The sequence below is a fragment of the Geotrypetes seraphini genome, chromosome 6, assembly GCF_902459505.1.
Source record: "Geotrypetes seraphini chromosome 6, aGeoSer1.1, whole genome shotgun sequence".
NCBI lineage: Eukaryota > Metazoa > Chordata > Amphibia > Gymnophiona > Dermophiidae > Geotrypetes > Geotrypetes seraphini.
Window position 1 is genome coordinate 255,699,149 of NC_047089.1, and position 26,055 is coordinate 255,725,203.

At 43.6% G+C, this 26,055-nt stretch overlaps 1 protein-coding gene across 4 annotated transcripts in view; it reads left to right on the top strand.

The window, feature by feature from the left end:
* Positions 1-25,851, top strand: part of TAB3 (TGF-beta activated kinase 1 (MAP3K7) binding protein 3) — a 49,276-nt gene extending 23,425 nt beyond the window's left edge. For all 4 annotated transcript variants that reach the window (XM_033949311.1, XM_033949310.1, XM_033949309.1 and 1 more), the window contains 5 exons: positions 1,358-2,744; positions 11,894-12,054; positions 14,827-14,920; positions 16,758-16,847; positions 23,355-25,851. In XM_033949311.1, the coding sequence (XP_033805202.1) occupies positions 1,421-2,744; positions 11,894-12,054; positions 14,827-14,920; positions 16,758-16,847; positions 23,355-23,503 (1,818 nt within the window). In that variant the 5' untranslated portion in view covers positions 1,358-1,420 and the 3' untranslated portion in view covers positions 23,504-25,851. The remainder of the gene's footprint in view (positions 1-1,357; positions 2,745-11,893; positions 12,055-14,826; positions 14,921-16,757; positions 16,848-23,354) is intronic.
* Positions 25,852-26,055: the final 204 nt, after the last annotated feature.

Here is a 26,055-nt window from a genome sequence, read left to right on the forward strand (position 1 = left end):
AGCTGGTTTTAAGAAAGGTTTGGACAATTTCCTGGAGGAAAAGTCTGTTATTGAGAAAGACATGGGGGAAACCACTGCTTGCCCTGTATTGGTAGCATGGAATATTGCTACACCTTGGGTTTTGGTCAGGTACTAGTGACCTGGATTGGCCACTGTGAGAACAGGCTACTGGGCTTGATGGGCTACTGGGCTGTTCTTATGGTAGTGCGCCTTTATGTCCCTGCTGTCCCAAAGGCAGAGAGAGCATTAGGAGTGCTACCATTTTGAAGTCTCCAATGATCTCCCAGCTATAGTCGTCATACTTAAAGGTGAACTGAGTGAGCCAGTGGAAGAGATGAGCACTTGTTCCTGTTATGGAGCAAGCACGGCTTTGATGCTCCTAGAGAAGTTGTCAATGAAGAGATGTTTATGTTTATTAGCATTTGATATTCCGTTAAAGCTTTCACAAGTTCTCAGCGGAGTACATAAAAATATATATCTTAAAATAAATTGCATGAGATAAAATAAAAGGAACTCCATTATAAGATCTAACTCATCCACACTCAAGATACACTCATAATCCAAACTCATACTCATAATCAAACACATACAAAAAAACCTCGTATATGTCAGTCATGTGCTTGTTCAGCATTCGAATGAATGAATATGCTCATTTGGAGTTGCATCAACTGAAGGCCTCTTGAAAAAAATATGTTTTCAAGAGGTCTTCGAAGTCGATGCCACTCTTTTGGGTTACAGGCGATTCCGATTGCCTCAAAAAGACTGGTCACATCTGGATGGGTGAAGAAGGTGAGAAAAGTTTGGCAATGCTTCCTCTTTCATCCAACAAGTTCCACTGCTTGAGCCTAGACGTCAAAAGCTCGGCATTAGACTTGGTGAGGCCAAGATATTTGATCAAGTTGTTGAGATGTTTTTGGTTTGAATAATATAGGTTTCTCTCATCACCTGCACTACTGCTACTGTAAACTGGATTTGCAGTGTCTCCCTCACTCTCTGACTTGCTGTTTTCTCTTGGGGAGTAGGTATAGGGAGCTCAGGGCAAAGGATGAAGGAATGTCTGGATATGTGATTGCAGATGCATGCTTGCCAGTTTGATGTTTGGAAGGATCCACCATGCGTTGCTCCCTGCGGCTTCTGCGGCCTTTTCCTCCTTATAAATGAAGTATTTATTCTAAATGGGAAACATTAAGGCATTATACTTGGTACTAATTAACTGGGATTTGGATTGTATGCTTGTTGCCTTAGAAATATTACCATTATGAATATTCAAGCTGTGTTTTCTTAGAAGTCAAGTTGCATTATAAGTGAGTACGTTCACTGAGAATAGATCAATAACCTTTCTCTCCTTCTCCCCTAGAACAACAACAATGTTGAAGCTTGCTGCCGGGCCCTTGCTCAGGAGAGTAGCAAATATCTCTATATGGAATACCACAATTCCGATGAAATCAGAACTACTAGGAATCGCTTTTTGCACATCAACCTGGGTATACATCCTCCCGGTAGCTACCAGTCAGGGGAAGGAACTCAGGTGAATGGAGGTCGAGCGCTGGTACACAGCTCGAGTGATGGCCACATTGATCCACAGTGCACAACGGCGAAGCAGCAGATTTGCTTGGTTCAGGAGCCACACTCCGCTCCTGCAGTCGTTGCAACGTCTCCAAGCTATAATCCCTTCTTTCGGAATGATCAGGGCCGGAACACGCCCACGCCTCCTCCCCAGCCCACATCCTTGCAACCAGGAATGAATACGTCTGCTCCTTTATATATGCCCATACCTCGCTATGGTACAATGCCTATAACAGTCAAGTTGTCGCCCAACATGACTTCTGGACCGAATGTACCTCCAGCTTTACAGATCTTTCCACAAGGTCCAAGTAATCTTTATAGGCATCCAAATGCCATCTATATTAGACAGACCTCGCAAAGTTCTCCAGGAAGACAAATGCCTCAGAATGCGCAATGGCATTCCACACCACAGGGTCCAGTTCCGCATTATCCTTCACATGGTCACTTGGTTTATGCGCCTCAGAATTATCAACCTCCCCAGTATTCTCCAAAACAAACTCAGATCCCTGCTTTTCAGCCATCACCCACTTCTCAGTGCTCCCCTTCCTTTGTTTCCCCTCAACACCAGGTTCAGCCAAACCAGACTTCACAGGTTTTTATGCCACCATCTAGTCCATCCCATTCGTATCCACACACGCCACCAAACTATCCAAAACAGGGAGGCCACTCGGTATCTTACCTCCCTTATGGGCCTGGCTTGCCCAAAAGTTCCATGAACAAAATAGAAATTACTGTAGAGCCATCTCAAAGACCTGGCACAGCAGCAAATAGGAGTCCTTCGCCAAACCCAAGTCAACCATCACAACGGAGTCAACACCCATTGTATCCCGTGACTGCTCCATCTTCCAATTCTCCATCAAGAGGAATAGCTGCCCATTCAAAACCCCCATTTGGTATTAATCCATTATGTATCACATATACCCAAGCACCTGGACATACAGGGACTCCCACTCCCTCACAGGTGGTGTTGTCGCAGCCAAATTCAACCGTTCTTAAAATCACAGTAGGCCCAGCCCTACCTGAAAACATTTTAAATTTAGTGGACCAAGACCAGCAAGCCGGAGCCCCAGAACCTATTCAGCCTATTTCACTGGTGACAGGATCTGGCTCAGAGCGAGGACACCATAAATACCAGCGAAGCACCAGTTCTGGATCCGATGAATATGCTTATATGCAAGGTAAACGTTGCTGGCAGCTGCCAAAGGGGGAAACTATAAGAGGCATCTAAAGATAAGTGCATGAAGAAAAGGTGCCTAACTTACTGTATATACTCGAATATAAACCCATTCCCTCACAAAGGAGGAAGAAAGGTTGACTTGAATATAAAGCAAACTCATGGCAGTCTCACAAGATTACTGTGGAGTGGAGATGTGGCCTAGTGGATAGAGCTCCTGCCTCAATCCCAGCATGCTCCTTGTGACGCTAGGGTGAATCTCTTCATTAAAAGGCAGTTAATAAATCCAAATAAATAAACCTGTGCCAACCATTTTGAGCAGTGAAACTGCATAAGGCAGGAGCATAGGAGGATCGCTCTTGCCAGCCTGGCTCACCGCTGGATCAGTAGGGTTTAAGGTAGGCCCGAGGAGAGGCCTGTGATGGGTTCAAGAGGGGGGAGGACTCAAATATAAAATGAGACCCCCATTTTTGGGTCAATTTTTTTAGCCCTAAATCTAGGTTTATATTCGAGTATATAAGGTAATTAGTAAATTGGCTTCAATTATGCGCTTTAACAAGCTCATAATTGAAAAAAATTAATTGGGTGATAGGCGCCTATCTTCTTCGATTGATTGATTTAATTTTCTATACCGTTCTCCCAAGGGAGCTCAGAACGGTTTACATTAATTTAGTCAGGTGCTCAAAAATTTTCTACAAAAGATAGGCCTAGCAGGGCCTAACTCCAAAGTAGACATATTTACATTACATTACATTAGTGATTTCTATTCCGCCTGTGCCTTGCGGTTCTAAGCGGATATTTAGGGGTGCAGAAGGACTTCGGTGCCACTAGATGTGATTCTCTTAAGCACCTATTATATAGGCCAGTGTTTTTCAACCGCTGTTCCGCGGCACACTAGTGTGCCGCGAGATGTTGCCTGGTGTGCCGTACAGTCAGGGCCGCCATCAGGGCAGTACCACCAGTCTAGGGAGAGGGGCGGTCTGCCCCACGTGGACAGGAGAGAGCTGGACGGGGGACCCGCGGAGTTCAATACATCTCGAGCCGCGAGGCTCGTCTTCTGTTCCTGCCTGCCCTGCAGCTAACATATAGCTGATCGCAAGTGTTCCCCGATGTCAGCGCTGACGTCGGAGGGAGGGCTTAAGCAAAGCCTGCCCTCCGACGTCAGCGCTGACGTCGGAGAATACTTCCGTTCGGCTATTTGTGCGCGGCAGGGCAGGCAGGAAGCAGAAGACAAGCCTCGCGGCTTGAGCTTCGTTTTGCTGAGAAAGTTGCAAAGATGGGCTGGGAGGCAAACACGGAACACAAAAGGGGGGAGGGAGTACGTTTTGGACACAAGGCATGAACTTGGGAGAGAGGAAGGGAGGGAAAGAGATGCTGAGGTGGGGGAGGGAATGGGTTTTTGGACACAGAAGGCATGGACTTGGGAGAGAGGAAGGGAGGGAAAGAGATGCTGAGGTGGGGGAGGGAATGCGTTTTTGGACACAGAAGAAATGGACTTGGGAGAAAGGAAGGGAGGGAAAGAGATGCTGAGGTGGGGGAGGGAATGCGTTTTTGGACACAGAAGAAATGGACTTGGGAGAGAGGAAGGGAGGGAAAGAGATGCTGAGGTGGGGGAGGGAATGCGTTTTTGGACACAGAAGAAATGGACTTGGGAGAGAGGAAGGGAGGGAAAGATGCTGAGGTGGGGGAGAGAATGCGTTTTTGGACACAGAAGAAATGGACTTGGGAGAGAGGAAGGGAGGGAAAGAGATGCTGAGGTGGAGGGAATGAGTGTTTGGACACAGAAGGCATGGACTTGGGAGAGAGGAAGGGAGGGAAAGAGATGCTGAGGTGGGGGAGGGAATGAGTGTTTGGACACAGAAGGCATGGACTTTGGAGAGATGAAGGGAGGGAAAGAGATGGTTGTGTACACGGGGAATAGAAGAAAGGAGAATTTTTGGTCATAGGGAGGGAGTGAGGTACAGACAGTGGCATACCAGGGTGGGGGGGGGGCGGTCTGCCCCACCCCGGGTTTACGTCCCAAGGGGGTGCACAGCTGGCCACCCTCCAGTGTTGTCCCTAGGCTGGCAAACTGCGGCTCTTTAGCCACTTGAGTGCCACCGCCGCCAACGGTGTTGTTGGCGGTGGCAGCATTATAAAATACTTTCTTTGTGTTTATTTGATTCCTATTCAAGAGAATTACTTTATATATAGTCAATATAAGCACAGAGTTAAATTTTTTAACATTTTCTAATGGCGGTGTGCCTCGTGATTTTTTTCATGAAACAAGTGTGCCTTTGCCCAAAAAAGGTTGAAAAACACTGATATAGGCCAGTGGTTCCCAACCCTGTCCTGGAGGACCACCAGGCCAATTGGGTTTTCAGGCTAGCCCTAATAAATATGCATAGAGCAGATTTGCAAGCCTGTCACTTCCATTATATGCAAATCTCTCTCATGCATATTCATTAGGGCTAGCCTGAAAACCCGATTGGCCTGGTGTTCCTCCAGGACAGGGTTGGGAATCATTGATGTAGGCCTTTCAAACCCTGGCCTACATTGCAGATGCCTAAGTTTTAAGTTAGACGCAATTCTGTAATAGCTGCCTACGAATGATTGACAAGAGCTAGACACCTATCTTTCTAGAATTTTCCCTATAAAGTCTTTTTTTCTTTGTATAGGACTTTTATTTTAATAATGGAGTGACCCTAACTTAGAAGCAGCAAGGATTTGTCTGCTCTGGAAGTGCAAAGTCATTAAGATGTTTGAAAATATATATATTTTTTAAAAAGAGATGCAAACATATTCTGTGCCTTTTGAGTATGATGATTTTTATTGAGTACAGTACTTGGTCTACAAGCTGTTGAATTTTATCTCCTAGACTACAAGGAAGCACCACCACCCACTTCAATTGGTTACCTTAAGAGGAACATACGTGTTGGGCTTTCGTTTGGTCATAAGTAAATATTCATACATTTAGACTGAAGTGGATTACAAGCTTACCTTACTTTCAAGAATGTTCTCCACTGCTGCTACTTTTTGGGTTTCTGCCAGGTACTCGTGACCTGAATTGGTCACTGTGGAAACAAGACCCTTGGCTAGATGGACCATTGATCTGATCTAGTATGGCTAGTCTTATGTTCTTATAGATTATATGGGGGGGGGAGCCACTGTTTGCCCCGGAATCAGTAGCTTGCAATGTTGGGACTCTTGAGATTCTGCTTGAAATCTTGTTATTGTTTGAGATTCTACCTAGAATCTCGATACTCTTGGGGTTCCGGAATCTTGCTATTCGTTGAGATTCTGAAATGCTGCTATTCTTTGGGGATTCCACATGGAATGTTGTTACTATTTGGGGTTCCGGAATCTTGCTATTCGTTGAGATTCTGAAATGCTGCTATTCTTTGGGGATTCCACATGGAATGTTGTTACTATTTGGGGTTCCGGAATCTTGCTATTCGTTGAGATTCTGAAATGCTGCTATTCTTTGGGGATTCCACATGGAATGTTGTTACTATTTGGGGTTCCGGAATCTTGCTATTCGTTGAGATTCTGAAATGCTGCTATTCTTTGGGGATTCCACATGGAATGTTGTTACTATTTGGGGTTCCGGAATCTTGCTATTCGTTGAGATTCTGAAATGCTGCTATTCTTTGGGGATTCCACATGGAATGTTGTTACTATTTGGGGTTCCGGAATCTTGCTATTCGTTGAGATTCTGAAATGCTGCTATTCTTTGGGGATTCCACATGGAATGTTGTTACTATTTGGGGTTCCGGAATCTTGCTATTCGTTGAGATTCTGAAATGCTGCTATTCTTTGGGGATTCCACATGGAATGTTGTTACTATTTGGGGTTCCGGAATCTTGCTATTCGTTGAGATTCTGAAATGCTGCTATTCTTTGGGGATTCCACATGGAATGTTGTTACTATTTGGGGTTCCGGAATCTTGCTATTCGTTGAGATTCTGAAATGCTGCTATTCTTTGGGGATTCCACATGGAATGTTGTTACTATTTGGGGTTCTGGAATCTTGCTATTCGTTGAGATTCTGAAATGCTGCTATTCTTTGGGGTTTCCACATGGAATGTTGTTACTATTTGGGGTTCTGGAATCTTGCTATTCGTTGAGATTCTGAAATGCTGCTATTCTTTGGGGATTCCACATGGAATGTTGTTACTATTTGGGGTTCCAAAATCTTGCTACTCTTTGAGATTCTGGAATGTTGCTACTATTTGGGTTTCTGACATGGATTGGTCACTGTGGAAACAGGTTGCTGAGCTAGATGAAGCCAGTATGGCTAGTCTTGTGTTCTAGCAGATTGTAGTAGGTAGTGCCAGCCTATGCATTTTCAGGGGTGGATGAGATCTTGATCTCTGCTGTGTTATCTAAGCATTAAGCATTTCCATTTAAGCTAACTGGACTCCCAGGCAATGCATTGTATAAAGTGGAAGAGGTCTTCCAGCTGAATTTTGAGCATCGAGAAGCTTTAGGAAAACTGAAATATATTTCTGCTGCTTCTTCTTGAAGTCCTGGCAATTAATATGAAGCTCAGTATCTTACGATTGTTGCTGGTGAAATATCTGAAATTGATATGGAAATATTAGGCTTTGAAAACTATTCTGAATTTATTTATTTTATTTATTTAAAACATTTCTAGCCCGCTTAAACCTAAGCAGTTCACAATATACATACATAATTGTCAAATAGCAATACAACAACCGAATTCTGTTTTGCATTCGGGTCCCCTTCCACTGAGTACCCTCTCATAAATGCATTCAGTGGGTGAAAAATATTTCTTACAAATACAGTTTATCTAGAGACTTTCATAGTAAAGATTGTAAAATGAGTTTTGTAACATTTACAGTTTCTTAATGTTTTTATTTGATCTTTGAGACGTCAACTGAACCAGCTCAAGTCAACAAAGGTGAAATAATACCCCCTGCTTGTAAAAGGCAGAAAGCAGCTTTTAAATACATTACTTTTCCCAAAAATTCAGTGCTTTTTACTAAGTGATAAGATGTTCTACATCTCATTCAACTCTGATTCACTGGGGACAGCAGAAGCACCTCTGTGATGGACCCAGCAGAAACCTGGGCAAAGGAAAAGAATGGTCTTGATGTGCACCAGGCCTCAGAACATGGAAGGCTTAGGGCCTCTTCTATTAAACTGCGGGGAGTTCCTATGAGCGTCGGGAGCAGAGCGGGCCATTCAGCGCTGTTTAATAGAAGAGGGCCTTAATGGTTTATGGAGCGTTGATTTTTTTTAATTAGAAAAGTAACATTTGAGCAGAGGTGACTTTAATGTTAACAAGGCTTAGTACTTCATAATGGAGGATTAAGGTCTGTTCGGTTTTTTTTTAGTTGCACATTGATCTTTTGAATTCTCTGAGGTCTAGCAGGACTGTGAATCCTCACACATGGGATGATGTCGCCAATGGAGGCCAGTGGAGGAAAGTGGCTGAGGATCTCAAGACAGCTAAACACCTCGACAAGGTGCTGGCCAAAGTTGGAAGAATGCTAGGCTACATAGAGAGAGGCAACCAAGAGAAGAAAGGAGTTGTCAGTGCCCCGTACAAATAATTGCTTAGATCCCACTTGGAGTATTGTGTTCAGTTTTAAGAGATTGTCTCTCACTAAGGATGTAAAAATACAAAGACATATAAGAAACGGTGATCTGAAGAAGTAAACCACAGAGGAAAGGAGGGAGAAGGAGACATAATATACATACCGTGTTTCCCCGAAAATAAGACATTGTCTTATATTTATTTGGGGCCCAAAAAAGGCACTAGGTCTTATTTTCTGGTAGGGCTTATCATCTCTCTCTTGCTCTCCTTCACCCCAATTCTTCCTCTTTCCTTTCTCTCCCCCACATGTACAGCATCTTCCCTCCCCTCTCACCTATCTCCTTGTGCCTTCCCTCTATCCCTCCCATCCCCCTGTGCAGCAGAACCCTTGCCCAGCTTCCATCCTTCCCTCCTTCCCATCCCTCGAACAGCAGAACCCTTCAGCACCTGCCGCCGCACCCAACGCACAGTCGAACCCCCGCTGACCCTCCATCCTTCCCTCCCATCCGATCCCCACCAATTGTGACCATAAATACCTTCCTGCAGAGGAGCGTCGCAGCTTTTTCGCTGGGGCCTTCTGTGTACTAATGACATCATCAGTATACAGAAGGCCCCAATGAGAAGGCCACAAAGCAGCCTTTGAGTGTTGCTGGCCCGACGCTTCTCTGCCGGAAGGTATTTATGGTCACGGTTAGCAGGGATTGGTTGGGAGGGAAGGATGGAGTGTCAACAGGAGTTCGGCTGTGGGGCGGGAGGAAGTGCGACTGCCTACGATTAGGGCTTATTTTCAGGGGTAGGGCTTATATTAAGACCTACCCTGAAAATCATGCTAGGGCTTATTTTCAGGGAAACACGGTAATAAATCATTTTTAGAAAAAAGGAAATGGTAGAGCTAGAGAACATGATTTGAAGTTGCAAGGGGCTCAACTTTTAGTAAGATCAGATCAAGTATGTCACACAACATACATATGCTATGACTGTATCTCAGGGGGAAAAGGGAAAACATTTATAGGGAGTAAAATTATTACAGTTATTGGTTACTTCCCTATGAGGAGAGATTAAAGCGGCTAGGGTTCTTCAGCTTGGAGAAGAGACAGCGCTGATAGAGGTCTATAAAATAATGAGTGGAGTGGAAATGGTAGATCTGAAACACATGTTCACTCTTTCCAAAATGCTAGGACTAGGGGGCATGCGATTAAGCTATTAAGTAGTAGATTTAAAACAGACCGTAGAAAATATTTCTTCACAGAATGTGTAATTAAACTCTGGAATTCATTGCCAGAGAATGTGGTGAAATCAGCTTAGCGGGGTTTAAAAAAGATTTGGCTTATTTCCCAGGCCATTTTTCAGATTGCTTGGGGGGAATCAAGTGCTTATTCCTAGAATAAGCAGCATAAAATCTGTTTTTCTACTTGGGACCTTGGTTGGCCACTGTTGGAAACAGGATACTGGGCTTGATGGTCCTTCGGTCTGTCCCAGTATGCCAGCGATCGGGGGTGTTGGGGAGCTTCCTCTGGCAGGAGGGGTTGAGCACCCTCCTGCCGGCGATCATGGGGGGTGTGGGGGACAAGCGGCCACTATACTTATCACGGCAAGGAGATCCCTTGCCGTGATAAGTATAGTGGCCACGTCTACTTATAATGTAGGCCAACATTTTGCTGTCCTACTTTGTAAGCGTCTCTCGCTCTATTAGGGAGACGCATAGGGCCGCCTAGGTTCACCTAAGGCCCTTAGGTGAGTTTAGGTGGTCTTGCGGGCCTCCCTAGGCTCCTGGAGGCGCCTTCAATATAGGCAGCCTGCCTGGGAAGCATTTTTTTTTTTTTTTAACGTGTATTCCAATTGGCTGATTAGACAGCTTTAGGACGCCTACAGCTGCCTAAAATCAGGACGCACTTTGCAGAATCCGGGCCCAAAGGTTGCCCACAAAGAGAAAACAACTGGTCAGTAATGATGACAAACACACACAAAAAGAATCAAAGCTGGTACCACGACAGATTCCTTATCCAGCTGATGAAAGCTCCTTTTGAGCTGCTAGATATCTGCTACTTGAAGTACTCGACCTGGAAGATCAAGTAATTATTTTTCAAATAACAGAATGTATGCTGTTGTCCAAAGTTCCTTCGTAGAAGTTCCACCTTGACCAGTCAATAGTCCTTCCAACATGTTTTCCTAAATAAAAGTGATAGCACACTTTGGACTATGAGAGAGCCTTGGCCTTCTGTCTAGAGTGGAGCAGAGGCCGTAAAGTCTACCCAGCTTTTTGTTTGTTTGGATTCAAAGAGGATGGGGGCCTGCCATCAGCAAATGTACACACTTTCTAATTGGTTGGCAGACCGCATTTCCTTCACATGCCCTGGTTGGATGACTCTTGAGGATCATATCATGGCTTATAATGTCAGAGCTAAGGTTCTGTTGGTAGCCCACTTGAGATCAGCCATCACAAGAGGAAATTTGCAGAGCTAATCTAATCCAATATTTCTGAGTTGCACCAAACCTAATTAGGTTCAAGGTTCATACAATATAAGGTATACAACATTATTAGGACCGAATTATGAGCAAATTATGTAATTGTATCAGTTGGGATTTAGCAATATTGGGTATTTTGAGTTAGTTGTCAGACCATACAATCCCATTCCACTGTTGCTCTTGATGCAGTGGTAGGTTTGGCTCGACCGTCCTCCAGAATCTTTGCAATATGCAATAGATCATTTAAGGAAAAGGCAAAATTTCATAAAACGTTTAGAACTTGGTAATTTGCTAAATATTTAGAAGGATCCTTCTCATTTGCTATCTGTTTGGAATTGTATATGAAATGATTCTGTTGTATCGATGATCTATCTTTTCAACTGTAAAAATTTTTGAGTGGTTTAGGCAGTATAAAAGTTTTATGAGGGGTTCAGAATCCTTCCCTCCCCCCTCCGACCCATTGCTACCAAAAATATTGGTGTCTGCCTTCACAAAGCTGCTTGTTCTTGGTCTTCCCCCTTTTTCTGTCGAAGGCAGCTTGTAGCTAGAGAGTCTCACGAGTGAGCATTCAGTATCCTGGCTTGTCCTTGGAGCAAATATTTAGCTGTAGCAGACAGTCTCCAAGGATTTGAATCCTTGCAACTCTCCCACCTTTCCAAAGGTTTATATTTCTTTATCTAGTAATGGACTAAGTCCCACATGGCTACAGCAGGTGGCGGAATAGGTCACGTGTGTGTGAGATAGACCAGAGAGGTTGCTGGGGTACTGTTTCTCCCATCGAGCCCCTTTGTGTGAGGATTCACGTTCTCCTGTCCTCAGAGAACACCTGCTACAAGTAAGTAATTTATATTGCTTTTGTGTTGTTTGTATCTGATTTTAGATTTTGACGGTTTATTTCATTAACTAATACACTTTCAGGCCTATGTGACACTGAAGCAAATGTATTTTTCTTAATTAAGTTCATTCTAAGGTATGCATGGGATTCTTTATTACTCTTTGAATTTGTCATGCACATTCAGATCTTACAGAACTGTGGTTTTTATGTTCAAAACAGCCTAGTTTGATTTGTCTGGTCCCTAGAGTGTCGTGTTTATAAATAACACGTTTGCTCTTTCTATCAATTCGTATTTGCCCGTAATGTCGTAGCCTTGCTGCTGCATCAGCGAGCAAGAATGGAACGTCTAGCAAAAGCATTGGCATTCGAGAAGGATGCGCTTGAAATTCTGAAGTTGGACGTGAATGGTATGGAGCATGACCTAATGCAGAGACGTCTAAGGAGAGTGAGCTGTACCACATCAAACCCAACGGTAAGAAGGCCATGTACTCTTTCCTCCTAAACCCTCTGCTCCTCCTCCTTTCTCCATCTCTGTAAATAATACTGTCATTGTTCCAGTCTCCTCTGCTCGCAACCTTGGAGTGGTCTTCGATTCTGACCTCTCATTTTCTACGCATCTCCTACAAGCTGCTAAGACCTATCGCTTCTCTCTTCAGTATCGCCAAAATTCGCTCCTTCCTCTCTGAGCACACTACTCGGACCCTTGTTCAAGCTCTCGTAACCTCATGCTTAGATTTACTGCAACCTACTTCTAACTGGTATCCTTCAGTGTCTCCTCTCCCCCTTGCAATCTGTGCAAAACTCTGCTGTTCGACTCATCGTCCACCAACCTCGCTACGCTCATGTCGCCCCTCTCCTTAAATCCTTCACTTGCTCCCTATCTGCCATCGCATATGGTTCAAGATCTTATTGCTGACCTACAAGTGGGTTCATTCTGCTGCCCCTCAATATCTCTCCTTGCTTCTCTCTCCTTATACACCTCCCAGAGAACTCCGCTCCTCATCTCCTCCACTGCCAATTCCAGACTTCGTTCCTTTCATCTAGCTGCCCCCTATGCCTATCCCTTCCCTTCCCTTGTTTAAAAGCAGACTGAAAACCCACCTTTTTGATATAGCCTTCAATCCTTAACCCTGTTCCTCTGCCCTCCAACCCAGCCAGCAGATTAACCGTTCCCCTTAACTGTATCCATGACATCCTGCTTGTCTATCTTCCCTGTCTAGATTATAAGCTCTTTTGAGCAGAAACTGTTGTCTTACTCTTTGTGACTCTGTGCAGCTTAATGCATCTGGTAGCGCTATAGAAATAATTAATAGTAGTAGTAGTGTTGGATGTCTTTCATTCTGAGAAATTTACTGGTTGTTACTTATTTCGTATGAAGGCGTCATTAAGATTAGACTTCTATATGCTGACCAGGAGTAATGGCTGTATCTCGGCCATATGTCGTGCTCCATCCCACTTTTTTTGACTCTGTTTTCAACTCTTAACTCCCACTCGCTGCTGTCAACCCACTGTATCATTTTCTCTACCGTAATCTCCCCAACCCTGACATGTCCTGTCTAAATTAGATTGTAAGCTCTTCTGAGCAGGGTTTGTCTATTGTACGTTAAAAATGTACAGCGCTGCTTACGCCTTTCAGATGGCCACTCGTCCATTGATCTTGAAGGGCAGCGGTTTGCTACCCGTTGAAAAGAGAGACCCAGCCACAAGCTTTTGCTGCTGTGTCATCTTTGTCAGGTGTAGAAGAAAAGTTGGAGAACTTAAGTGGTAGCGAGGCCTGGGTTTTTGATTACAGGCAAACGAGGAACAGTTAGGCAGTTTTTGCATTGAAAGAGAAATGGTTCTGCATGAGAAACTTCTCTGAGCTATGCGACTTTCAACAGGTTCAAACAAATAAGATGAGTGATGGCAGAATATTTTGTTTTTGGGGGGAGGTGGGTGGGTCTGGAAGCTTCTTTTGTGCTTACTAGGCTTATGGAGCCATAGGGCTTCAGGGTTGTTCTCATGAAATAACCCCCAATCAAGTTCCCATACTGCAACCTAAAGGCTGGGTCTTTTTCAGGCACTCAGATTTTAGCCACTAGATGTCACTGATGTACTAGTGCATCTGTTAAGTAAAATTGTATGTATGCTGTGCATTTTTACTGCATATAGTCAAAAAAAAACCAAGATTTCCCCTGCCCCCCCCCCCCTCCTGGTACCTTTGCAGGCCTCCCCCAGGCCTGCCTTGAGCCCTGGTGGTCCAGTGGTATGCCAGGACAGGAGCGACCCCTCCCATACCGGCCAGCTCTGCACCACCCCTTGTGCCTCCCGGACTCTACAAAGACCAACCTTGCATGCCCTGGTGGTCCAGAGGTGAACAGGGCAAGAGCGATCCTCCTACGCTCCTGTCCCATACAGAGCCCGCTAAAAAGAACGGCTGTCCTGAGTTGCGGCTGCAACCTCACAAGTTCCCATGGTCTCCCTACCTTCTGCCATTTGCCTGAGGTTTAAGTCAGTTTTTAACAGATTTGCATAATGGAACCCAGTGGAAAATGGCAAGTCATACGCCCAATGTGTCCTGAGGCAGTGCTGGGGTGGAAACTATACAGGTCCTAGTGACAAAATACCACTGATTCGACAGATGTTCCTACAGGTTTAGAACAAACGCTAGGAAGTTCTTTTTCACCCAGAGGGTGGTGGATACATGGAATGTGCTTCCAGAGGCTGTGGTAGACAGGAGCACTGTACAGGGCTTCAAAGAAGGTTTGGATAGGTTCCTAGAGGACAAAGGGATTGAGGGGTATAGATAGGTGTAGAGATGGGTTGTAGGGATAGGAGTAGAGGTAAGTTACAGGAACAGGAGTAGAGATAGGTTATAGAGCTAGTCAGGGACCACTGCTCAGGCAATGGGCCGCTGCGGGAGCGGACCGCTGGGCGAGATGGACCTCTGGTCTGCCTCAGTGGAGGCAACTTCTTATGTTCTTATGTACTCCACGTCCTCTATGTTCTGGAACTGGTTTGTTCGTCCACCTCATGTAACTAATTTACCTTATCTGGGTCACCCTAGATCACTTGTCCTAAGTTACCCAAACTCAAGGATACAGTGGCCATTTTGATATTCTTGCCAGGTGCTTAAATGGGGAGAATCCAGAGTCATTTCAGGGTACCTTAAATTTGCCAGCTGTTCCAGTTATACTCTGATAGACCTAATAAATGAAACTAACTGGCTTTTTCCCTCTTTGCTCTTGGAAATATTTTTTATTAGCCAGAGGAAATGACCAGATTGAGATGCTTGAACAGACAGCTGCAGATAAACATTGACTGTACCCTGAAAGAAGTTGACCTCCTTCAGTCGCGAGGTAAGGAAACGACTTTTCAAAACCTTTTAGAGGAGTAAGAGAAGAAGACATTTTGAAGGCTAAATTCCCGAGTCCTCTGATGATCTGTCACCGGCTGGTTTTGGAATAGTGTGAACAATTTTTCTATGGTTTTCCATAATAAAAATGTAGAATTAGATACTTGATAGATTTAATATTCTTCAGGTAAGAGACTCGTTATCGGCCCCCTCTTTTTGGTAATCTTGAGCAGCACATTAACCCTTCATTAAACGTGAGAGTTGTAGAGAACCTACTGCTTTGTTTTCATGCTTCACTAAACTAAAACTTAGATTTATAGACTGGGTCTTCTCTGTGTAATAAAGCTCGACTTGGGTTTACATTAATTAAAAAGAAAGAGAATATAAAAAGGGGATATAATTTTATAGTTTAGGAAATAGCCAAGTTTTTTTACGGAAAAGTTGAAATGAACCTTAAAGGGATATCGTTCCATATTTCTGTTAGTTTGAAAAGATAGGATTTCCCTAGTTTGCCAGTGGAAACGATTCCTTAGGAGAAGGGAAAGATAGTTTGAGTTTTTGCATGGTCCTAACAAAGCCCATTCTTTGAAAATGCCAGGAAAGAGGTACAAGTGATCCCTCTTGAATGAGCTCCACCCCCTCTTGAATGAACTCCACCCCCTCAATCTTACTCTGTACAAACAAGGAGTAGGGAGTCTGTCTGTTCTGCACGAGTTTAATCTTTATTATTTTAGGGGAGTTTTATTATCCGGTCAGAGGCTTTTGGTGCTGCAGAGGAGCCTGGTCACCCTGGGGCATCTCTGGCTGCGAGAAGATAGAGACTCTCAGAGCTGAGGTCTAGAACCCACACTGGGTATCTGGCTCAATTGAGGATGGATACCAACTACATGCCAATACTTTCTAATTATATTTAGCTCACTTAAATGCTGTTAAGAAAATAAGACTAGCCTCACTGGGTCAGACGAACGGTCCATCAAGCCCAGTAGCCTATTCTCACGGTGGCCATTCCAGGTCACTCGTACCTGGCCAAAACCCAAAGAGTAGCAACATCCCACTGCTTGCCCTGGATTGTTAGCAAGGAGATAACCATTCTCTGCAAATCACCATGAACATTTTATATACTTATGAAGTCAGGTGAATTATGAGAACTCTCTAGATGGCTTCAAGAGCTTCTGCAGCTCCTACTGACGCTGGTAGAGTCTCATGAGTGTAATGTTCAGACCTTGATTAAAAGACAGAGGAAAAGTTTGCCACTGTGCTGTGAAGCAGGGACGTTTTCTTCAGAAATTAATAAGAAAACAGGGCTCTTTGATGCCAGCATAAGCACCCAGAAGATGAAAGAGGGATTACCTACATGTAAAAGTCCTCTCTGTTCTCCCCGCCCCAGGCACTGGTGCATGTCTGTGGAGTGGAAGGGAGATCACAGGAGAGAATGGAGCAGAGCCATCAGCTGCCTGAGGCAACTATGATCTCCCTCTTGCTCCAAGGTCCGTCTGGTGCTTCTACTTGCCAGCCCAGCAGAGAGAAATAGAGAGGGTGTTTAGGTGCTAAAACTCCAGCTTTGGTACAAAAGATTTTCCTTGACAGAATTTTGCCCATTGGTGGCTCGTGGTGAAGTTTGTTTGAACCAACTGGTCTTCAGCCAAAAAGCAAAGTCATTTCCTTAACACCGGTAACACTATAGAAAGTACTTACTTGTAAGAGATGTTTTCTGCAGACAGAAGTCCAACCCACTCTACTCTCGTAGGGCTTAAGGCTCTGCTCATGTGACTAGTGAGTTGTCTTTTTTTGTAAATGCATCGCTGCAATGGTAAATTTTTTTTGGTTTTGTTTTGTTTTAGGAATCGAAAACTTTGATCCAAAAGCCATGAGCAACTTCTATGACAATTTGCCATCTGGTCCTTTTGTGCCACCAAAGCCATGTAAGAAAGGTCAGTCTTCAGCCCTCAGACGTGATTTCAGATTGTGATTGCTTTTTTGATTTGGTCTGCTTGGCTTTTCTTCCTGCATTTCTACCCTTTGCCAGTTGCTCTTGCTGGATGACAATAAGATAGTGCTCAATAGATGGCTGAGTTAAGGGCCTAACTTAATTAGTCTATTGGCTTCGATTCTGAGCTTTAATGAGCTCAAAATTGAAAGAAATAAAAGGATTGGGTGATAAGCGTCTAACTCCAAAGCAGGCGTGTTTAGGGGCGGCGAAGGACTTGGGTGCAGTTCTCTGAAGTATTTAGGCACCTATAATGTAAGCTTTAAAAACCGTGGCCACCAACCCCCTCTTTTACTAAGGTGCATTAACCGATTAGTGCACGCTAAACGTTAACGCGTCCATAGACTAATATGCATACGTTAGCGTTTAGTACGCACTAATCTGTTAGCGCACCTTAATAAAAGAGGGCCTAGGTGTGATTGGCATGAAATAGGTGCCTGGCTTCGGGCCCCTGTCTTTTTAGGCACCCAGTTAACCGAATCTGTCCCTAAGTGTGGTTAGAGAGAATGAGGAAACACTAATAGACCAAAATCTCTCTAAGTCAATTCTGTTGTAGCACTTTAGCACTAATTTCCATGATAAAATGAAAAATATAAATTTATGTAAGGAAACCCTCAGCGATTAGGAGTGAGGAGTGTGTGGTACAGTGGTTAGAGCTACAGCCCCAGCACCCTAGGGTGGTGGGTTCAAATCCCGCATCGCTCCTTGTACATTAGATAAGAGTGTGAACCCACCTGGACAGATAGGGAAAAATACTTGAGTATCCGCATAGAATTGTAGGCTATGCCGAGTATAAATAATTAAATAAATTAGCTTTAATACCCACTCTTTGGAAGTATAATCGGCGGTTTGCTCAGAATCTTGCCCAGCTCATATTCAGAGCTTTAAGAGCTTCTGCCTAATAACATCCTACAATACAAAACAGTTTATTGATTTAGAGAGTTTTTTTGTCTGTTAGTGTTTCAGCCACAAAAGTGTCACAAGGAGAACTGGCATGAGGAAGGGTAAACCTGGACAATCCATCCTTTTCGACATGGACGCTCATTCCCCTCCTGAAACGGGGCACAAAGGTCTCTTAAGCTCACCTCATCCTATCTTAACTTTAGAAAACTAGTTAAAACAAACCTCTTCAATCGATTTGTAACCCAGAACTCTTAATGCCTTACCATGAACGCTTCCTACACCTACTCGTTGCCTCTACTCTATGCTTATCACTTGACTTACTCCCACTCTACTTGTAACCGCCCTTCTCCAATTGTACTCGATGACATCTTTGTAATTTCTTTTTGCTGATTGTCCAGCTCTTCTTGTTGTAAACCGTTATTATTATTTATTGGGCTTGCCCTAGGTCATCAAGGTTTCAACCCAGGAGTCTGTTTATCCTTCATATGCATTCCTATTCAATCATATTTTTAAAAATCGATCCAAAGTGACGATTACCTCACTGGCTTCTGCAATTGCTGGGCACATAGGCTGCAAACTCTTACAGAATTTGTTTTATTGTAATGCTGATCATCATAATTACCATATTTGCCGGCGTATAGGACGCACTTTCTTACCCTCAAAATAAACTTAAAATAAGGGGTGCGTCTAATACGCCGATAATCTAAATTAAGAGCTCTGCGCCCTGTCCGTCCTACATCCTCTGCCGCTGGAATCCCTGGTGGTCCAGAGGGCAGAAGCGAGCTTTCCGCGCTACTAACCCGGTTGGTTGGTGGCTGCCACGAGATTGGGTTTCTTCAGCTGCTGAGTGGCACCGAGCAGGAGCGCACTTTGCGTTCCTGCTCGGCGCTTAGCGGCTTCCTGACTGGCTCAATTCACGGAAGCCAGTCAGGAAGCTGCTCAGTGCCGCTCAGCAGCTGAAGAAACCCGATCTTGCGACAGCCACCAACCAACCGGGTTAGCAGCGGGGCAGGAGTATGGAAAGCTCGCTCCTGCCAGCTGCACCTCTGGACCACCAGGGATTCCAACAGCAGAGGAGGTAGGTCAGGGAGGGGGGGCAGGGTGTCAAGCCTGGGAGGGAAGGGGGCTTTGAGTAGTGTCTGGCAGGGAGGGGGCTGGGTGCAGAGCCTGACAGGGGATGGGGCACTGTACATGTGCATAAGTATTTTTTTTCTTAAAAACTGTTTTTAAAAGGGGGGTGCGTCTTATACACCAGCAATTACGGTAACTTCTCACCAAAAAAGTACTACAGAATACAAGGAGTATGTGGGAGTGTTTGGTGCAGTGATTAGAGCTACAGTCTCGGCACCCTGAGGTTGTGGGTTCGAATCTTGCACTGCTCCTTGTGACCCTGGGCACGTCACTTAATCCCTCTTTCCCCAGGTACATTAGATAGAGTTGGGAGCCCACTGGGACAGGTAGGGAAAAATGCTTGAGTATCTGAATAATTTGTAATCCGCGGAATATACAGTAAGTTATTTTTAAAAATACAGAAAAAAGCCCATTATACAGTTAAAACTTAGTAGCTCTATTTAAGAGAGTCAAGCAGCTAACTAGCTTGTATGAACATCTAGATCTTCAGTTTCTTTCTAAATTGTAAGTACTGGCTCTCTGCAATTCTGTGACCTGCAAGGAAACAAATAAAAAGCAGAACAGCAAGTTAATAACCTCATAGTAGCTGTAGGAGGAAGACTCTAGGATCAGTGTGATCTTGAAGGAGAATTAATGCTTCAGACAGTTGGGTTTTCAGGATCTCCACAATAAGTATACATGAGAGAGATTACCAGGCGACGCATGCAAATCTGGAGTCCACCAGTACAGGTTCGGGAACCAGTGTACCAGATTTTGAGCATCCTGATTTAGACTTCTAAAAACACTACCTAGAAGTTTAAACAATCCATATCGAAATAGGCCTCTGTCAAGAACTGGCATAAATAAGTTCCATCACTTCTGACTCTGTTCGTATCATGGCACCATGTTCGGAATAGATTGGAGATTATAATACAGAGACAGGCAAGAATGTAAACAGCCTCCATGGCCCTCAGTGACAACGGCAAAGTTCTATTCAATGGAATCGGCAGGTCTCGCTCTTCTCCAATCTCCTCCAACCACATACGCTCCTCTCCAGTCTCTGTTTTTTATGTGGAACTAGCTGATCACCCGACGTTGCCTGGATATTTATGTATCCCAATCTTCCACAGCACAGCTATGCTTCCTTATATACTATTGAATGACTGTGTGACATCATTCCCAAAGCTTCACACAATTGGTCAAAGCAGCTCCATCTATATATATAAAATCTCTATATAAAACATGTCACCCCCTTCCCACCCCACAGTATTTTTTCCCAGATAGTTAGTGATATGTATATCAAGTTTGGTTGAAATCTTTCCATACTTTTAGAGTTATGCTGGAACATACATATAATCCAGATAACTGCACCTTATCTATAAGTTATGCTCAACATTCAATCATTAATAAGCCTATATCAAACTAGTTCCACTTTTTAGAAACATACATATACACACACATCCGATTTTATAGAGAGAAGGATTAAAAAAAGTAAAATAATTAAATTCCCTTGGTTATGTAAAGAGCATGTGAAGAACAAAAAGGATGCTCTACACCAATGCATGACTTGTACTGAGTGTTTTTTTTGTGATTTTTAGCTTTAGTTGCCAGAACAGCATCCCAGCTAGCTAAAAAAAAGATAACAGTGGCCAACACTCATTTTGGTGCCTCAAATGTTAGACCTGTTTCTGGGTATATTTGACCTGCTGATTCCAAAAATGGCACCAGTTCTCTCCTGTCAGATACAGAACATGTGCCATATACCACTCTTCACTCTGCTCGCCCATTAAAAAATCAGGGTATTATAATGTAGGGTTTAAATTACTATATTTTAAGCATGAAGGAAACGTATTAAAAATTAAAAGAAAAGTGTACATTTCATTTCATACCAAAAGCACAAGTTTATGATGCAAACTTTCCAGTCATTTGACGCACAAGAAGCTCCTTTTGTAAGGATTCCATCATGTGTGCATCCCATCTTCCTTGGTATCTGGCTTCCATTGGTTTTATGTCTTGGTGCAATCTTTCACTTTGCTCTTCGTTTAAGTCACCAAGGTTTTCTCGAAAGCGATCTAAGTGACTCTGCAGATAACACAGGCCAACAAAAAAATAAATAAATACATTTTCTTTGGTGCCTTGGGTTTTTAACCTCTTCCTGGGGTTATTTGGGGCTGATTCAGAAAATTGCATTGGATAGACATCAGCTCTAGTTTCTTAGATATGGTTTAATTCATTAATTGAATGGAACATTTGCCTACTTTTTTTTTTTTAGTAATTTAAATACATAAATGTCCCATTCAAAAAAGAAAACTTTTTATGACATCCCGATTCTGCAGAAGAGATCTTTTTAAATAGCGGTAAAAAAAATTAATAAATTCAACCATATCTAAGAAACTAGAGCTGATGTGGTCTATCCAGTGCAATTTTCTGAATTAGCGCCCTAAATATCCCCAGGAACAGGTAAAAAAAAAAAACAAGGCACCAAGATTTTTTTTGTTGTTGTTCGCCTGTGTAATAGTAATAAAGTAGAAGGCATTCAGCTATCTTTTAAAACGATGGCATCTGCCTACAGAGTTGTTCCTGTTTTTATATTTAAATTTCTCAAGGAAACGCCTTAATACTTTGCAGCCTGAATATCGTTGAGCCATTTCTGAGCTATGAGATTCCTCTCCATCTAAAGATTAAACAGGAGAAGAGAGTTAAAGGTTTGAAAAAGATCCCAGGGTGAACAAGGAGTAGCTTTGTGATTTGGAGAAAGACAAGGAGCTTCCATTTTGGGCATAGTAAGAACCTAATGAAGAGAGTGAAATCAAGCATCAGAGAGAATGTGGCAGTCATCAACATGGTCTTTTTCCAGTTGATTAGATGAGGTTTCCCTAAAAGCTAAGATACGAGGGTCATTTCATAAATAATGCACACTATTTTAAAAAATTTACATGTTTTATTTATTTATTTGTTTTTTCAAGTATTTCTTTACAATCCTTCAATATAGTCTCCCTGCTTTGCAATGACAGAGTCCCAACGTTCGGGAAGCTTCATTATTCCATCCAAGACACCATTTTAGTTCAGTTGCCGAATGGCTCGGGTACCAGCGGAAGAAAGCTCTTCCAGAGATGTAAAAAGATGTCCACGCATAGGTTGTTTCAACTTTGGAAAAAGGTCGAAGTCTGGTGGACTCATGTCTGGACTGTAGGGAGCATGAGGTAACACCTCCCAGCCGTATTCGCGTAGTTTTTCAATGATGACATTCCCTATGTGCGGGCGAGCGTTGTCATGAAGAATGAGTGGCCCAGCCAAGAGCAACTGAGGTCAGGTTTTGTGCATTTTTTAAAAAAAATCACGATAATACACTGCTATGACACTTCTTCCACATGGAACTTTGTCTGTGATGATGATGCCTTCATGATCATAAGCAAAAATTATCATTTGTTTGACTTGATTGAGCTCGTCGAAATTTTTTTGGCCATGGAGAAGATGGCGCTCTCCACTCGTCATTGAATACGGCTGGGAGGTGTTACCTCATGCTCCCTATAGTGCAGACATGAGTCCCCCAGACTTCAACCTTGTTCCAAAGTTGAAACAACCTATGTGTGGACATCGTTTTGCATCTCTGGAAAAGCTTTCTTCCACCAGTACCCAAGCCATTTGGCAACTAAACTAAAACAGTGTCTTGGATAGAATAATGAAGCTTCCCGGACATTGGGACTTGGTCATTGCAAAGCAGGGAGACTATATTGAAGGATTAAAAAGAAATACTTGAAGAAGAAAAAAACATAAATTTTAAAAAATAGTGTGCATTATTTATGAAATGACCCTCATAAAATAAGTCATATATTCCTAAATTCTATATATGGTGCCTAAAATTGGACGTGCAAACTTTGGAATTTCTCCAGTTTGTGTGTGCAATTTAATTAATGTGCCGATAGCATTAATTTGGGGATTTATATACTGCCTATCAAAGATATCTAGGCGGTTTACAATCGAGTACTCAAGCATTTTCCCTATCAGTCCCGCAGGGCTCACAATCTATCTAACGTACCTGGGGCAATGGAGAATTTGAGTGATTGCCCAGAGTCATAAGAAGCAGTGCAGGATTTGAACCCACAACCTTAGGGTGCTAAGGGTTTAGCTCTAACCACTAGGCCACGCCTTCCAAGTAGCAGTAATTGGGTTTCTTTTTGCGACTTGCTAAGCAACATTCTATAAAATTTTGTAGCTTGCATCTGAAAAGGGGGTGTAGCCATGGGGTGTTCACTAAAGATGCACGCGGTATAATAGAATTTGAGAGATCCATGTTCTGTAAAAGCTGTCCAGCTCGGAGTGCTTTTTTTTTTTTTAGGGGTGCCATTTATTGAATCTAATGCATATTATGCATCATATCAGTTTGCTTTATTATTCCAGATTCTCAAAAGAATATAATTTTTCTTGTCTGCCACAGATCACCAGCCGAGCTCCAAACAAAGAGCTGGAGTAGAGCAGAGGGAGGAGGACTTTGAAGGGGCTGCGTGGAACTGCGATAGCTGCACCTTCCTGAATCACCCCCTAATGAACCGTTGCGAGCAGTGCGAGATGCCACGCTACACTTGAATCTACTGTGTGCTTGGAGGCTCAGTGCTTCCCTGGATATCTTGGAAACCTGGGAATCGGTCTGCCTGCCAGACACGGGCCAGAAAACTCATTTCTTGCTATCGCAAGTTCATGGTAAAGCTGCGTTCATCTGTGCCACCATAATAGATATCTTATCCTAAGCTAGTCTGCCTATGGACACGCCCAGTCGCCGCGGGAGCTCTTCAAAGCATGCGTCCAAGAAGACGGGTCTCTGCATCACTTCATTCTTTTGTGTGCGTGTTGGGGGGTGAGGGGTGTCTGCATTCGAAGGTTCATACTTGTGCTTCCACGCTGACCAGCGGCAGGTTGTGGGTGTCGAGTTGCAGGTGTGCACGGCGAAGTGTCGCCAAAACATACAGGCAGGAGGACTGCTGCTTTTTCATCAGCAAGCATTTGAGAACCTTTCCAGTTCCTTTTGCGTATCTTATGTTGAGCAAACACTAGTAAGTGAGAGCTTTCGTCAGGGGCTTGAAGGACTGCTAGGAAGTATGGAAGCTATGTGTGGAAAGCGAGGTACAACGCAGGGAGGGAGTGTGAAGGTACCTGGTGTTTGACAGATAAGGGGTTCTAGACGCTAATGGTTGGAAAGCAGTTTTCGGCTTAAGTTGCATACTACAGTTCTTGGGTTTTGAAGGGAGGGTTAGTCAAGAAAACATTTGGTCGAGAATGGGGAAACCCGCAATCTCCTGCCACTTGAAACCCTTGCTGTTACTTTCCTGAATTGAAAGCTGGTTTTGATTCATTTCATTGCTCTAAATTGAATTAAAAAGCTCAGTCCTTGGGTGAAATTGCAGCTATTGGGTTGGAGCAGCCGAATGATTCTCCAAGATGTTTTTAGACTGGTTTGAGGCAGGTACACTGTAGCCTACTTACTGCTTTCTTTTTTTTTAATGTCAATTATTCGCCAAGAGAAGAATCTTCAGTTCTGGGGAAATTCTGGCAGCTTCAGGGTAGGTGTTTCCTTTCCTGTAACAATAATATAATGGGCAAGATTTGAGGTTTTCTGCTCATGTGCTGCTGAAGATCATTTCCAATTGCCTTCTGCTACCAATCGTAAGGGGGATTTCTGCCTTCCAGAAGAACTTTCACACGCTGAGGTCCAGGTACTGCTTACATGCAATTTCATTTCTTTGGCTTCCAGATGTCCAGATTTACCCAGACATGTGAGGACTGATGGATTCTTGAAAAGCAGCAGTTTTCAAGCTCGGGGCCACGTCTGGAGAGCCTCCGAGCACGCGCGGGTGTGACGACATCATTGCATCACATCTGCGTGTGCTCGGAGGCCTCCAGACGCGGCCTTGAGCTGGAGGAAAGAGGAGAAGAGGATTGGGGTGGAGGCCACGTGTCCGGGTTTTATCGGATCGAAACCCTGTTCCTAAGAAGTAAGCAGAACCCTTTTGGCGTGGCATCTTTGTTGTTAAAGTTGGTCAAACTGTGAAAACCAGCCTGAGACATGTTGCCAAAATCATGTTTCTTGCTAGATGGGTGGCAGTGTGCCATCTGTACTGGTGACTGTGCCTGCAATTGGGCACTGGCATCACGCCAGACCTGTGCCACATGTCTTATTAAGAGTCTGCCATGAATGTTACGCAGCTTCTCCCAGTAAAATGTTTGTGTTTTTGCTTAAATGTTATGGCTGGCAGTAAATGGAAAGGGAGGCCCAGGTGGCAGCCTGTTTTTGTTTTAAAATGTCTATGAAGCCATTTAATGAACTGGGACTGTACCAATTGCACATCCTGGCTGTAGCTTTTACCCACCTACCCTAGGAAGAATCTTAGCAGTTCCTCCGAAGTGCATCTTAACGTGTTCTAAGCCGAAGTCTTTAAGAAGTACGGCTGAGGTGCAGAGTCTGGCTGGCTTGATCTGTGCAACACCTTCCGAGGTGAAGAAGAAAGAAAGTTACCCGGCTTCAGTTGGGCAAAGTGAGCTGAAATGATTTGCTCAAATCACTCGGAGCAGGATCTGAACGCTCCTCCTTACAGCCAGCAGGAAGACAGTGTAGAAAGTAGCTGACAAACGAAATGGAGCTCCGCAGTGTCTGGGTGTCCTTGAAAGTCCCATGTCTGACATTTGAAATATAAACCAACGTACCGTATGCTTTTAAGGGCTCAATTGCCAGTGAGTGAGTCCCTCTTCCTAAAGCAGTTTTTTGCAATAAAAGGTGTGACCACTTTGTGAGACCCTACGGTGAAGCTGGTTCTCAAAACGGTTTCTCTCTGTAACGGGGGGAATTGAATGAATATTATATGCAATTCAATTCGGCAAATAGCGATTTTAAATTCGAATAATTGTGCTAAATCCTACTGACATAAACACTTGATCTTTGATTTCACGTTGCTTCTTTTATTTCTTGTTAAAGCTCCGTGCCCATTATTTGTACAAATTATAATGTTCATTATTTGTATTTGGCAGTTCAGCTTTAGTGGAAATTACCTGACAAATCTGATCTTAAAATGATCCTCTGCTGATTAGAGAAATTCTGTTTGGCCAATTCACTGACCTAAAAGAATTTGACGAGGCGACATTTGGTA